This window comes from Pangasianodon hypophthalmus, chromosome 14 (genome assembly GCF_027358585.1).
Source record: "Pangasianodon hypophthalmus isolate fPanHyp1 chromosome 14, fPanHyp1.pri, whole genome shotgun sequence".
NCBI classification, from domain to species: Eukaryota; Metazoa; Chordata; class Actinopteri; order Siluriformes; family Pangasiidae; genus Pangasianodon; species Pangasianodon hypophthalmus.
This window is the reverse complement of record NC_069723.1, coordinates 11,536,229-11,551,872: the sequence shown is the minus strand read 5'-3', so window position 1 is coordinate 11,551,872 and position 15,644 is coordinate 11,536,229. Positions and strand designations below refer to the sequence as shown.

At 41.1% G+C, this 15,644-nt stretch overlaps 1 protein-coding gene across 2 annotated transcripts in view; it reads left to right on the top strand.

Annotated features, from left to right (window-relative positions):
- Positions 1–15,371, top strand: part of taok1a (TAO kinase 1a) — a 29,005-nt gene extending 13,634 nt beyond the window's left edge. For both annotated transcript variants that reach the window (XM_053239521.1, XM_026924821.3), the window contains exons 6-20: positions 195–291; positions 720–833; positions 3,863–3,954; positions 4,097–4,190; positions 4,329–4,410; positions 5,066–5,233; positions 5,406–5,612; positions 5,832–5,966; positions 6,137–6,373; positions 6,503–6,631; positions 7,595–7,798; positions 8,075–8,314; positions 8,954–9,166; positions 9,264–9,446; positions 10,761–15,371. In XM_053239521.1, the coding sequence (XP_053095496.1) occupies positions 195–291; positions 720–833; positions 3,863–3,954; positions 4,097–4,190; positions 4,329–4,410; positions 5,066–5,233; positions 5,406–5,612; positions 5,832–5,966; positions 6,137–6,373; positions 6,503–6,631; positions 7,595–7,798; positions 8,075–8,314; positions 8,954–9,166; positions 9,264–9,446; positions 10,761–11,267 (2,702 nt within the window). In that variant the 3' untranslated portion in view covers positions 11,268–15,371. The remainder of the gene's footprint in view (positions 1–194; positions 292–719; positions 834–3,862; positions 3,955–4,096; positions 4,191–4,328; positions 4,411–5,065; positions 5,234–5,405; positions 5,613–5,831; positions 5,967–6,136; positions 6,374–6,502; positions 6,632–7,594; positions 7,799–8,074; positions 8,315–8,953; positions 9,167–9,263; positions 9,447–10,760) is intronic.
- The last annotated feature ends 273 nt before the right edge of the window (positions 15,372–15,644 follow it).

Here is a 15,644-nt window from a genome sequence, read left to right as displayed (position 1 = left end):
GTAAGCTCTGACATTTTTATGATTGTGTAATGCTTTCTGACTGCAGAGATATGGAGAATGAAGAGACAGATCCTGATTAACACCCAGATGAACTGAATGTGTTTATTTGGCTGATATGTTCAAATGTGCCAACAGCTTTCATCTTCCTAGAGCCCTTTACAGAGGTCTGATTTTTTTCATTTAATCTCTTACAGTACACAAAAAGCCCTTGCAAGAAGTGGAAATAGCAGCAATTACCCATGGTGCTCTACAGGGGCTGGCATACCTCCACTCCCACAACATGATCCACAGGTAAGAGTGACTCCCTTAAGTGGGTATTATTTCTTTGTTCTGCATACTGATGTGAACGTTCTGCATATGGCTGACAAACGATCCTCTTAGGCCAGAATCCTGTAAATTTGTTTAGATACTTTCTTGTAACTATCTCTCTACATGTTGTTGTGTTTTTTTTTTTCCCATGAAGTTGTAAGCTTGTGTAAGACTAGTCTTTGAGCCTACTGAAGATCTAGTTTTGTCCAAGATTAGTGTCAAGTTGTGTCCCGAATGCACTACCATACGAAAGTTTGGCTGCCTGCATCAGGAGAACAAGTGCTTGCTTTTTTTTATTCATAAATATAAACAGTTTAAATCATCCAGTATGTTCTCAGGCTGTGTACTCTCCTTAGGCTGTTTAAAGTGTTTTATGAAATGAAATACGTCTGTCTTGTCCAATATAACAGAGACATTAAGGCTGGGAATATCCTGCTGACCGAACCTGGCCAAGTGAAACTGGCTGACTTTGGCTCTGCTTCCATTGTTTCTCCTGCTAACTCGTTTGTGGGAACTCCATATTGGTGAGTGCTATTAGCTCTGCGTTCCTTCCTACACATCTCCTGCCAGACCCACAGTTCTGTAATCATTTCAGTGCCTTCACTGAAGTGTCTTCACAGTGCATTCAGTGTCTGCCCCAAAACAGGTGGGTTGCGTCAATAAAAATTCACCCGGCTTAAACACAGTACATGAAAGACGCATGTTTCTGGTAGCAGTTACTTTTGCTTCGTTTTGACTTTATCTAGGTGATGTTTCACTAATTTGTAAATTTGCTAACCATGGCCTTGTGAGCCAATAGAAAATGCAAGAAGGTGGGACTGTGGTCTCTTCATCCAGTAAAAATAATCAAGGTGCCACTAAATATTAAGTGGCAGTCTCACTGTTTTTGTTTTGGGTTTTTTTCTTGTCATTTTCTTACTGTTGTTTGGCATGCGTCTATGGGCAGTGGGCAGTGATAGCTCTGTGGTTAAGGTGTTGGTCTCGTGATCAGAAGGTCCTGGGTTCAAATCTCCCTGACAGTCTGCCCCTGCTGGGCCTTTGAGCAATATTATGTAGGCCCCCCCACGTGCCACCAAAACAGCTCTGACCTGTCGGGGCATGGACTCCACAAGACGGAAGGTGTGAAGGTGTTCTGTGTGAAGGTGTGCTGTGGTATCTGACACCAAGATGTTAGCAGCAGATCCTGTAAGTCCTGTAAGTTGTGAGGTGGGGCCTCCATGGATTGGACTTATTTGTCCAGCACATCCCACAGATTCTCAACCGGCTTGAGATCTGGGGAATTTGGTGGCCATGTCAAAACCTTGAACTTAAACCATTCTTGAACATTTTTTGCAGTGTGGCAGGGCACATTATCCTACTGAAAGAGGCCACTGCCATTAGGGAATACTGTTGCCCTGAAGGGGTGTACTTGGTCTGCAACAATGTTTAGGAAGGTGATATGTGTCAAAGTAACATTCACATGAATGCCAGGACCCAAGGTTTCCCAGCAGAACATTGCCCAGAGCATCACACTGCTTCCACTGGCTTACCTTCTTCCCATAGTGCATCCTGGTGCCATCTCTTTCCCACATAAGCAACGCACACACACCCAGCCGTCCACATGATGTAAAAGAAAATGTGATTTATCATACCAGGCCACCTTCTTTCATTGCTCCATGGTCCAGTTCTGATGCTCCTGTGCCCATTGTAGGTGCTTTCAGCGGTAGACAGGGGTCAGCATGGACACTCTGACCGGTCTGCGGCTGCGCAGCCCCATACACGGCAAGCTTTGATGTGCTGTGTGTTCTGACACCTTTCTGTCATAGCCAGCACTAACTTTTAAAGCAATTTGTGTTACAATAGCTTTTCTGTGGGATCGGACCAGACGGGCTAGCCTTCGCTCCCCATGCACGTCAGTGAGCCTTAGGTGCCCATGACCCTGTCGCTGGTTCACCGGTTGTCCTTCCTTGAACCACTTTTGTAGGTGCTAACCACTGCATATCGGGAACACCCCACAAGGCCTGCTGTTTTGGAGATGCTCTGACCCAGTCGTCTAGTATCACAATTTGACCCTTGACAGTTGCTCAGCTCCTTACGTTTGCCCATTTTTCCTGCTTCCAACACATCAACTTCGAGGACTGACTGCTCACTTGCTGCCTAATATATCCCACCCCTTCACAGGTGCCATTGTAAAAGATAATCAATGTTATTCACATCACCTGTCAGTGGTTTTGATGTTATGGCTGATCAGTGTAAGTGTAAGTCGATCTGGGTAAGGGCATCTACCAAATGCCATAAATGAAAATCTATGGGGAAAAAAATCGAAAATAAATTAGCTAGCAAGGACATGGACATACACGTTGACATGGTCCAGACTGGACATGCATATATATTAATCTTTTAATATTTGTATAAAGTAATTTTATACACTCAGTTAGTGGCTTATAATTCTAAATATTTCTTCATTGCTGTTAAATATCAGTTCAAACCATACTTGTAATTGGCATACCGTAGGTGGTAAAATAGTTTTGTTGTTTTTTTTTCTCTCTACCGGATTTCCTTCTTAGCATTGTTGGCACCTCTGGGTTATGTACAATACATTCCTCTCATGTCTTATTGATTTAAAAGCATGTCAACCTTTTGTCAAGAGGTTTTCTACAGAGTTTGGTGTGACTAAAGTCCTAGACAGACTGGATTAGTTTTACATGGGAAGGTGAGGTAATGCAGTTATTGTCAGTGTATCTTTGGGATTCTAGTCCCGTCTGAATCAGTCACGTTTTTTTTTTAACCTAGTATAAAAGGGCATATAGAAGAACACCAATTAAAATATATTCCAACTGCATTGTTGTTGTTGTTCCTCTTACAGTTGTTCCCGTTAGGGTTCGCCACAGCGGATCACTGGTCCACGTATTTGATCTGGCACAGTTTTTATGCTGGATGCCCTTCCTGACGCAACCGTCCCCAATTTTTTCTGGGCTTGGGACCGGCTCGGAGAGTGCACTGTATATTCCAACTGCATTAACATATAGGAATAAAATATAGACTGCATTTAAAAGGACTTGTTGGAGAAGTGATGGTTCTAGGGTTTTTATTGAGTTGCTAGCACAGGTACAGGCTACATACATGTAATGGGTATGTGACCTACTAATGATCAAGCGCTACTTGCAAGGCCTCAAGCTCTACAACAGCCACTTATAATAAAGCTCAAAATAATCAGTTTGTATTAAAATAAGATGTACGTAGTATGCCTAGAACTTTTGGAATGACAACTATGCATACATCATGAAGACACTGCTATCACTAATGGGAGTAAATGTGATTTTATACAGAAATCGTTTGTCCCACTCAAAACAGTCATAATATCTAGACATCCTCCAGCAACATCACTTAAGGGAAATATGTCTGGAAATCATATCCTGTCTGAATATTACCTAAGCTGATCTTGGACAGTTACATAGACTACTTCAGGATCCAGGGCAAATAGCGTTAAAGCCATTTGTGTAGAGTCCCTGTTACTTTGATATATTTAGTGGCAAATTTCAAAATAATTATTTATCATGTTTCTTTGTATTAGGATGGCCCCAGAGGTGATCTTGGCTATGGATGAGGGTCAGTATGATGGCAAAGTGGATGTCTGGTCCTTGGGTATAACTTGTATTGAATTAGGTAAGTTTGCACCTGCTACAGGAAACATACTCTGGATTCGTAGTCCATTTAAAGTCCATACAGTTCATATGCTCTGTTTTTTCTTTTTTTGCATAAGTTTAAGATTCTATTATTTTTACATTTACTCAATTTTATTTCTCAGCGGAGAGAAAACCTCCACTTTTCAACATGAATGCAATGAGTGCCTTATACCACATAGCGCAGAACGAGAGCCCAATCCTGCAGTCAAGTGAATGGTGAGTGCAGTGCATATTGATTTTCTCTGGTTCAAATCGAGTGTCTGTGCACCTCTCCATGCATTATTTAATTAGTCCTTCAGCTCTGTTAAAGTGACGTGAGTTGTGTAAAAATCAGGCTCTCTGCTCTGTCCTCAGGACTGATTTCTTTAGAAACTTTGTGGACTCCTGCCTTCAGAAACTGCCTCAAGACAGGCCCACTTCTGAGGAGCTTTTGCAGGTACATCAACAAAAAAAAAACCTCTTTGGTTTCCAAAAGAACACTACAAATATATTACTTTCACAGTCAGAATGTTTGCATGATGAAGCATGCTGACTAATGTGGGTCATGTCCTAACTAGACTTGTGGAAAAAAACTGTTCATGTTGCAGGTTATAAAAGATTTAAAAGCGAGAAAGATGGGTGTGGTGGGATGGATATTTTAAAGCCATACAAATGACTTTGATTTAGACCATCTGGAGTGTGTTTTGCTGTGACTGATATAATTTATCACTTTCTGAAAGCACAGAGAAGGTGATTATAAACTTTAACATACTGAGCGAACATGAGCCACCTGTTATGCTGTGACAGGACTCACAAGCTTTATGCTGTTATGGAAACTATATGACTAAATGCCATTACTCAGATATGCATATAACCTACTACTCAGATTGCATATAACATACATGGAAACCATGATTTTCAGTAGAGTGCTAAGTTTAGGGCACATCCTTTAATCACAACACTGGGATTATGCTTTTGTCCATTCATTCCATTCATTCATACTGTTGAATATTTGAGTGTAAACATAGCTGTCTATGAATGTATTATATTTACTGTTTTAACATCAAACTTATTAACTCGTCGTCATGGTGGTTCCTCCTGGTCTACTGTAGCATGCCTTTGTGTTGCGAGAGCGAGCCGACTCTGTGCTGATGGACCTAATCCAGCGCACCAAAGATGCTGTGAGAGAGCTGGACAACCTGCAGTACCGCAGGTTGAAGAAAATCATCTTCCCTGATCCACAAAATGGGCCGGTGGCAGAGACCCAGGATGAGGAGGAGGTTAGCTCTCTGAATTAGAGTTTGTTTCTTTTACACATTATATCCATCATTGTTGCTTTAAGGTTCTAATTAATTGATAGTCATGATCTCTAAGGTACATTTTGTGCCTAATGTAATGGTTTGCTGAGAAACCATAGATGGTTGCAGTGAAGGTGTTTGTTCGTTTCTGTAGGAGCCAGAGCACAGCACAGGGCATACCGGCACGGTGAACAGTGTGGGTAGTAGCCAGTCTATCCCCAGCATGTCCATCAGTGCCAGCTCTCAGAGCAGCTCTGTCAACAGCTTGCCTGATGCTACTGAGGACAACAAGAGTGAGCTGGACCTGCTGGAAGGGGACCACACAGTCATGTCCAACAGTTCTGTCATACACCTTAAACCGGTCAGTGTGCTAACTTGATTATTTGAATCATTACAAAGCTCAGGGCTGTACATTATCTAAAATGCGTTACTCTGGAGGTTAAAAAGCTGCAAAGGTCATAACACAGTTTAAAAATATTTAGCATTAAAATAACAAGTCCATAATATACTTCTAAAAGTGGTGCAATGTGTCATTTAACTAAAAAAAAAACCATGGTGTTATTTGGTTATCTTGATGCAGGAAGAGGAGGAGAGTCAACAGGAGACTCCGGAGGTTCCTAGTGAGCCAAATGAAGAGCAGCCTCCTCCTGCACAGACTCCTCGCCGCCAGTACCGCAACAGAGAGCATTTTGCCACCATCCGCACAGCCTCACTGGTGTGACACCATTTCACTATGCCATTTCTTGCTAAGATGTCTATGAATCATATTCAGTATTTAATTATTGGGCCTAAAGTGCTTTTAGTAATTAAAATGTAGTTACCTGCACCAGCTTGATGGTACGTCCCTGAAAATGTACATGCTCAGTACTGTTGTGCTTTGTCCAGGTGACACGTCAAATCCAGGAACATGAGCAGAACTCAGAGCTGCGGGAACAGATATCAGGGTACAAGCGAATGCGACGGCAGCACCAGAAGCAGCTGTTGGCTCTGGAGAACAAGCTCAGGGCAGACCTAGACGAGCACAGGCTCAAATTAGACAAGGAGCTGGAGAGCCAGCGGAACAGCTTTGCTGCTGAGATGGAAAAACTTGTCAAGAAGAACCAGGCAGCCTTGGAGAAAGATGTACTTTAACAGCACTATCATTCAATGATCAACGCCAAAGCGTTATCTTGTTTGCAGACATTTGAATATCATAGTCTGTCCATTGGTCATTTGTTAACTATTGTTAAAAGAACCTTTTTTTTGCTTTAGGCCAAGAACTTTGCCAATGATGAGAAGAAGTTCCAGCAGCACATCCAGAGCCAGCAGAAGAAAGAGCTCAACAGCTTCCTGGAGTCCCAGAAACGCGAGTACAAGCTGCGCAAGGAGCAACTCAAAGAGGTTAAAAAAACTCATCTTGCCTAACCTGGAACATTTAATTTTCTTACTTCACACCTTTTTTCTTAATTTAGTAATAGCCAGTTTTAAACCATTAGCTGAGTCTTCCTTATCGCATAACAGTTACTAATCTGGGAGGGTGAGGGTTAAGTCAGCCACTGTAGACTATTTGTTGCTTATTCTGTGTAATGTAATATTAAAGCATAACAATAATCTGTAGTTTTGGGGGAGTCTGGTTTACTTAATCATAAGATCCATCAGGCATTTGTCAATACCACATGAGCTTCCAGTGATACGTAATTTATTTATGCTTTAAAAATAAGCATTCATGTCACAGCTATCCATGGCTGGGAGCCAAGGCAGCAAAACTGGCTATGCTCTCTGGGTGGGAGAGATGTCGTACTCCCTCTCCCCTGTCAATCACAGTCACACTAGCCGACTGTGGGCATGTGTGACCTCATGAATGTGGACGAGGGCAGATCTGAGTGTGTTGTTCTTCCCTGTCATGCAGCATGAACAGCAGTTCCAAAAACTGTGGTTCACGTGTCAGTGAGAAGGCACATGCTAGCCTTTACCCTTCTTGTGTGCTAGCTGTTTTATGATAGGGGAGACCTGGCTCATGGGTGGAATTTGGCAGGTGATCAAAATGGGAGAAACCATAAAAATAAAAAGTAAGTCTTCAATATAATTAGAAGAAAAAATAAGGTAAGAGGAGATGGTGCTTCTCAATCATTAGTACTGATTTTGTCCAAATGTCTTTTGTGTCCTTAAAGCTGTTTCCCTATAAAGTTCTTTAAGTTTGGGGCTCTCCCTCAGTGTATCATGCAGTGTTTTTGCCCTGCTGCTATCCTTGTGTAATTCTGTATTATGTGTTTCATATTATAAGATAGCTGTAATTCAATTCCAAGCAATTGTGGGTGTGCACACATCACCCAGTAACATCTCCTCTACATTTCCCTTTTTCAGGAACTAAATGAGAATCAATCCACACCAAAGAAAGAAAAGCAAGAGTGGCTGTCAAAGCAGAAGGAGAACTTGCAGCACTTCCAGGCTGAAGAAGAGGCAAACCTTCAACGCAGGCAGCGTCAGTACCTGGAGCTCGAGTGCCGCAGGTTCAAACGGCGTATTCTTGTTGTTCGGCACAATGTGGAGCAGGATCTGGCAAGAGAGGTGAGCAGAGCCAGCATCAGCTGAAGTACACCATTTAATAGGTAGTTCTGGCTAAAAGAACAGGAACTACTGTCCTTATTGGTCATCCCTTGTTCAGATGTTTTCTTTGCTAAAACCTTTGGAAATTGAGACTAGAACTCTGGCTAGCTAGAGTGGCTAGTCAAGTGGCTGATCAACTGTTCTGAGTGATCAACGTTTCAGGTTAAGGCCAGAAGCAAAGCACTGTTGCTTTCTCCACACTGAGACTGATGGTTTTCTCTTCTTCGTGTTTTGAAGGAGTTAAACAAGCGGCAGACACAGAAGGATCTGGAGCATGCCATGCTACTTCGCCACCACGAGTCCATGCAGGAGCTGGAGTTCAGGCACCTGAGCACCATCCAAAAGACACGGGCTGAACTCATTCGCTTACAGCACCAGACTGAGCTCACCAACCAGATTGAGTACAATAAACGCAGAGAGAGAGAGCTTCGACGCAAGCACGTCATGGAGGTCCGCCAGCAGCCCAAGAGCCTGAAGGTAACACGCCAACTATTAGCATAACGTTTATGGTGAATGTGAAAGCTGTTTACAGTGTAGTTATAGTCCTGAACTGCAGGTAAAAAGATTGCCTCTGACTGTATACACAGTTCATATTGGAGACCTAGACTTTAGACCTGGACTACTGAAGCCACTGTGCCAGAAGCACATACTTTGCAAAATAATTTTCTCTTATATTTAAATGTCAATTTTTATTTTATTTAATTAATTAATTTATTTTTTATAAAGATGCGTAGCACCTTAATACATACAGTGTGTATATATAAACATAATATATTATTTTAATATAATGCATTTTCTGTTTTAAAAAAATAAACCACAAGTTTAACCAAACAGACTTGTGCACTAAACTGTTTTCAGGTCTCTTGTTATTGAGGCAGTTTCTGTGTTCTTTAAAACAGCATTGTATGGTACAGCAGATTCAGCACTGCTGCCCCCAGGGGTTTCACTATGGTATTACATTCTACCTGAGAAAAGAGACCTGTGAGGTCTTACCTTTCTGTTATTGGTTAAGTAAATAACTTGTTGAAAAATAAATCTGATAATTTTTCGTAGTCGATATTATTGATTATTCAGACTAACTGTTGCAGTCCTAATGCCAGTCTGTTCTTCCATCAGCCCAAAGAGATTCAGATCAAGAAGCAGTTTCAAGAAACATGTAAAATCCAGACACGGCAGTATAAAGCCCTGAAGAACCAACTGTTGGAGAGCACACCCAAGTCAGAACACAAAACCATGCTAAAGAGGCTGAAGGAGGAGCAGACACGCAAGCTGGCCATCCTCGCTGAGCAGTACGACCATTCAATTAACGACATGCTCTCTACACAGGCTGTGAGTGATACACATACCAGTCATCACAGAAATTCTGGGCAAGGAGGTGATTATGACGTAATTTTATTTAAATGGTAAATTTTTCTGCCTGTTACAGTTGCGGCTGGATGAGGCACAGGAGTCTGAGTGTCAGGTATTGCGGATGCAGCTGCAGCAGGAGCTGGAGCTGCTGAATGCATATCAAAGTAAGATTAAGATGCAGACGGAGTCACAGCAGGATCGAGAGAGGAAGGAGCTGGAGCAGAGAGTATCTTTGCGCAGGGCTCTGCTGGAGCAGAAGGTTTGTTGCATTCCACAAATACACACTCAGCAAATCACTCATCTTTTACCTACACAACCGATTACAACTTCAACTCCATTAACTCAAATCATTACCTATTTTTGCACTGGCTGATCCTTTCGTCCTAACCATAGATCCTAAGAGCGCTAGTGCCAAACTTTTTCTCACACGTGTACACACATGTATCCAGGCTAGGTTACTGCAATGGGCAAATGGAAAATGGGCACAGGGCACTGGCATAACCACACATGTGGTCTTAACGGTACATACCCACTAGCAAACTTTGTGGCCACACCTCCAATCTCTGCTTGCTGCTGCTTGGCAGTTCTTGACAATTTTCTGGGTGTGGTTTTGGTTGTTGTTAAAGGAATCAAGTAAAGTGTCACACCATACTGAACGCTACTTTAGGAAAATCCTCACTTAATCATAATGTGCATCAGCCGTCCATTTGCTGTGGCACAGTGCGGTGAACTTGAAAGTTAACTGGTACCATTCTGTCTTTATATTTCTCCTTTTCAGTTGTATTTACCTTTAATATATTATGGTATCTTATCAGAGCGATTTCACGTTATCAGAATGTGGAAGCTATACAGTCCCCTCCAAAAGTATTGGAACAGCAAGGCTAATTTTTTGGTTTTTGCTACACGCTGAAGACAGTTGAGAGATCAAAAGATGAATGAGACAATAGATCAGAATTCAGCTTTCATTTCCTGATATTTACATCTAGATGTATTAAACCGCTTAGAACATGGCACCTTTGACAGACCACCCAATTTTTAGGTGAGCAAAGTGTAAATTAACGTAAATAACACTTAATATTAGGTTGCATATCCCTTGCTTGCAATAACTGCATCAAGCTGGCAAACTACTGGCATCACCAGTCTGTTGCAGTCTTCTTTTCATGGCTTGTACAACAGCTTCTTTTAGTTGTAACTTTTTTGGGGGTATTTTAGAGCTATTAATTGTTTAAACAATCAATCTAACAGGGCACACACCTGGGCAACAAGAAACACCTGTCAGTCACATGTTCAAAATTTTTGATCACTTGAAAAATGGATGGGTTCAAACAAAAGGTGCCATGTTCTAGGTTGTGTAACAAATGAAATCTGAAATTTTGATCACTTGTCTCATGTTCATCTTTTGATCTCAAACCCAAATGTCTTCAGTGTATAGCAAAAACAAAAGAATTGGCCGTGCTGTTCCAATACTTTCAGTGGGACTGTATGTACTACATGTATGTGTTAGAACATATACTTAGTGCTGCCTGACTTACGTTGTTGATGACAGCAATGTCCTCTGCCGTGTGGCCCACAGATCGAGGACGAGATGCAGTCTCTTCAGAATGATCGCTCTGAGCGTATCCGCAGCCTGCTGGAGCGTCAAGCTCGCGAGATTGAGGCCTTTGACTCGGAGAGTATGCGCCTCGGCTTCAGCAACATGGTGCTGGCCAACATCTCCCCCGAGTCACTGAGCAACAGCTTTCCTGGAGCGCCAGCCAGCTGGGCCCACTCAGCCACTCCCCAGAGTTCCCAGTGGAGCTGTTGCTCAGGCTCTGGTCACCAGTACCATGCAAATCAGGGAGGAGCACCTGGCCAGCAGGTCTGGGGAGCATCTGTCTCAGGAGCAGCACCTCCACAGTGGAGCCACTCGGCGGGGGGCCTCCTGGGGGCCGTGCCAAAGAGCAGTGGGAGTATGGCCATGAAGAACAGCCCACAGGCCCTCAGGAGGACCACATCAGGGGGCCACAGTGAGCAGAACATGAGCAGGAGCACCAGCATCACCTCTCAGATATCCAACGGCTCCCACCTATCCTACACATAGACCCCAGAGTACCAGTGCCAGGCCCCCACACACACACGCGCACACACACACACACACACACACACACACACACACACACACACACACACTCATACAGGTTAAGGGACTGCCAAACTGCAGACAGGCACCTAGGATCAGCTGAATGGCACTCTAGCCTGCTTGTCCCTACCCCTGTTTTGTCTTTCTGTCTCCTGATTTTCTCTCACATGCAGCGTGTGAGGTATAGATAAACATTGCTCAGGTCAATAGCTATTCAATCAGTGCATGACAGTTAATTGGCCCACGTGCAGAGCTAGAATTTGTCTAACACTGCAACTTACATGATGCTCTATTGATTTCTGTGAATCCTTTTAACTGTCTTTGCAATCCCCACTAACTACTTAAAAAGCATGTACATTATGTATGATGGATACAGAGAACATTTTAAACATTTTGGCCATTTGTTGAACTCCATACCACTGAACTGATGGATTTAAAGAGTAAAGGGACATTGAACAGACAACTACACATAAGGGTAATAATAATCCTAGAAAAATGCCAAATTGAACCCAACTCAGAGATGCTTAGATTCCCATCCTGCCACATTGCCAGCCTGCTGTTATGCCCCAGGTGAATCAGGTGAATGTTCCTCTTCAGCTAGAATGTTGAATTGTAGTTTGTCTTAAAGTAAGAGTTATTTGTATTCGCCACAACTTGAGTGCAGATTGTTGTGTAATATGGGGATGAGAGTAGAAAAGTAGTCAGTAGTCTTCAGTGTAGGTGTGTTGCCAGACACAAGGATTCTGTGCTTTAAAGCGATTGATTTTATTGGCTGGGATTTTAAGATTAACATGTTTGAGCAGACCTTGTACTTTTACTGTCAATAATAGCAAAATAGTATATATTTTTTTTAAATCCAGATTAAACCGTTAGGTATGTGGAGTGTGAGATAAAATGCCAACAAGACTATTTGTCAGCACTGTTTCAGAAAGTATTTGGATTTCCATTAAATGTTTTGCTTTCCCTCAGGCATGCCAAAGGAACATTCCTCACAAACCTGTACAAAGTCTAAAACATCATTTTTAAGTTCAAACTGAAGGTTGCAAGTTATTGAGCACCTTGAAAAAGTGAAGGACAGATTACACATTTCCTTTACATTTTACTACTAGATTTACTTTACTTTTGAATCTGGTTTGTTTTTAATGCTTTGCCATCTCATCTAGCAAGGTGTTTAGCCAAAGACGTCAGGTATGTTTTCACAGTTTGAGCTCAGTGAGTGCCTTTTAATTCATACAGATACGTGTTGTGGCTTGGGAAAATACTTTCTCTAGTGAAATTTTGACATTTTCTACTGTATATAGTTCTACAGACTTTCCTCCTTTACATTTAAATCAACCTCTAGTAAAGTTCTATAATTTTGTGTCCCCAAAAGTAAAAATTAATTTAAAACAGTCCCACTTTGTTTAGAAAAAATAGATATATGGTTTCTTCAAGTTAATGTATGTTCGAAATGGGGAAGAAAAAAAAAAAAAAAAAAACCTGACATTTTGTGGTTTTTGGTTGTTTGTCAGAATTCAGCCACAGCGACATCAGTGAGAGATTTTCCCACGCCACCACACACAAGTCATACTGCAGGGGAGTGTTTTGGTCAACAGTACGAGAGAGTTTTATATTTGAATCTGACTGCCATGCTAGAAACAGGTTGGAATGAAATGGATGGAGAGGGAATGCATACCTGAATATAGGTAATGTTTTTTCCACCATTTTCTATAGACAGTGGTGTGTGGTGCCTTCTTTAAAAGATGCCAAGCAGGAGCACTTTATGTTATGTGAAATATTTTTTTAGCAAAATGCTTTGACCCTGAATTGCAAATACTTTCTTGAATATGACACATTTACTGTTTCACTAAAAGACAAGCCAGGACCTAATGTCTAACACCAAATACAGGCACAGGACTTCCACGTGCTGACCTTCAGAGTAACTTTTACTGCAGTAGCCATGTATTACAGATAGACAGTTTGTTTAAACCATTATAAACAAAGGACATGAGGTTTATTAGTGATCAGTTGTTGTTCTGTATCATGATCCCTAAACACAAAGTGGGAGAATGAAAACACGAGTGAGTGTATTTATTAGCAGTAGCCTCATCAGGGCAGAGTGGTGTGTGTTTGAGACTGAAGGACTGCACGTAGGGAAGAGGATTGCACATTGTGTCGATCATTAAGGTCATGACAGCAGGCTTAGCAGTGCAAATGGGCAGATCTGTACGGGAGTAAGCACTCACTCAGGACAAAGTAAACTAGCTAAATTGTTTTATTTTTTGTGAATATGACAAACTGTTGCCAGACAAAGCTTTAGATGTGACCAAACACAGACAGGGAATATTGGTTTATCGTTTTCATCCTCGCTCTCGCTTGGTCTTGTGCTCTATGGAGTAGGTAGCGCTGCGTGGAGCTCTGGGTACATGAGTAGTGTTGCTGATGCCCCTGTTAGTCCTTTCTCTCGGACCTCCTCCTCCTCCTCATGTGCTCATCACACTAAGCCAAGCTCTGTCTGGATCAAGTGTTTCAGCTGAGGGATGAGTGAATGCACTTTGAAACAAAAATCGTCTGCTCTGCAAATCAGTTTTGTTTACACTCTGAAAACGATGACTGATTGGATCCATAGTGATTGAATTATTATTTTTTAACCGGATTCTGATGCACGCTTTTTGTTTCTTCCTTGTATGTTTTTGTTTTGCTGTTGTGCACTTGCGAGTAAAGTAGATTGTTCTCTCTCACTCACTCTCAAGGCAAGACAAATGAGACGAGGCACTGGTGTTTTTTGTTTGATTAGTTTAGTTTTGTTTTTAAATAAAATCTTCTGATTTTTATAACCCTAAATCCTTACTTACCAAAAGGCATCATCCTTCAAAGACAAAGTTTATTGATATAGTTTATTTAATTAATAATCAAGATACTTAAATCCACATGGGTGTGTGTGGAATGTTCATACTGTATATTAAGATAGATTAAAAAACATAGTCTAAAACTAGTCATCTATGTGAAACCTCTCGTCGAAAAGATACTGAGATATATGAACTGTTTGATTAGGTTGTGCAAGTGGAGAATTACTCTGGAGAGGTCTCCAGGTTGAATTTCAGGGATTTGTGTGTGTTTTACACTGCACACGTTTTGTTCTCCCAATTCCATGAAAGAGTTCAGACATCAGCTCACAGCAGTGAGTCTGCATCTGTCGTACTCGTCATAATTCATTGTTTTTCTCCATTGCGTACCTACTCAAATGAAAGCCTCAGAATATAATGCTTCCATTGTATAAGAAAACTGGTGAAAGTTATCAGTAATATCTCCTCCCATAAGCAAAGGCTACAGTCCTGATAGAACAGTAGCACAATCTTTGTTTAAAAGTTAGGATGTAGACTTAGTTTGGCCGAATCAGTTTTCAGGTTTTAAATGTTTATCTTTGTGGTTGAATACATTAACACTTTCCTTTTTTTTTTTTCCATAGTTATTGTTTACTTCCATTGTCTGGATAAAGCATTGATTCTTTTTATATTTAATTTTTTCATTAATTTTAAACTTTTGTCCTACTGACTAAATTTAGGGGATGTGTAATACTGCTATAAGAAATACTGGTATCACTTGTATACATATGTCCGTCTTACGTTTTCTAGGTGTTGGAGGTTAAACCTCCAATAAAACACTGTGCCATCTCACAGCAGCCAAGCTTAGTCACTACTGCAGTGTCTCCTCTCCAGTGAAATCAGCAGTGGTTATTTTACAGAGTATTGCACTCTATTGCCAACGTGGAAGAAATAAAATGGATAAAGGGGCTCATAAAAGAAAAAAATGGTACATTTCTGTAAAAATTAATGTCAGTATTCATTGTTCTCTGGTTGAGCATCACCACTACAATTCATATGTAATCTGTATCAAAATGTATAGATTGTGAAACATGTTACTGAATGTCTAAAAGATTATGGCTTGAGATTATATTAAAGTATTCAGAAATCAGAGAAAAAAAAAACATCTAGGGTTTAATGAACAATTTTGCTTGTACTGTATTGTCTTGATGGAGGAATAATGGAGAGAGGATTGGCTGTAATAAAATCATTTTAGTACAAAGGTTTGTCTGCTTTTTATTTGGGTCGACTGCTTATCAGTTGTTTAGAATATGTGCCTATTTGTATCAAATTGTTATAATTACTATTTAGTGAAGAAAATCTTATATATTGTGTATGTGTAATGCACTTTTTTCATCAATCTGCACAAAATATTCCGTAATGAAAATGTGTGAACAGGTTTTTATTGTGTATACAGACAAGAATAAGGCCATCAGAAGCCACAGAACAGCTCCAATGTGTCTTGGCCGCAATTCTAAGTCTCTGGAGGGATGAA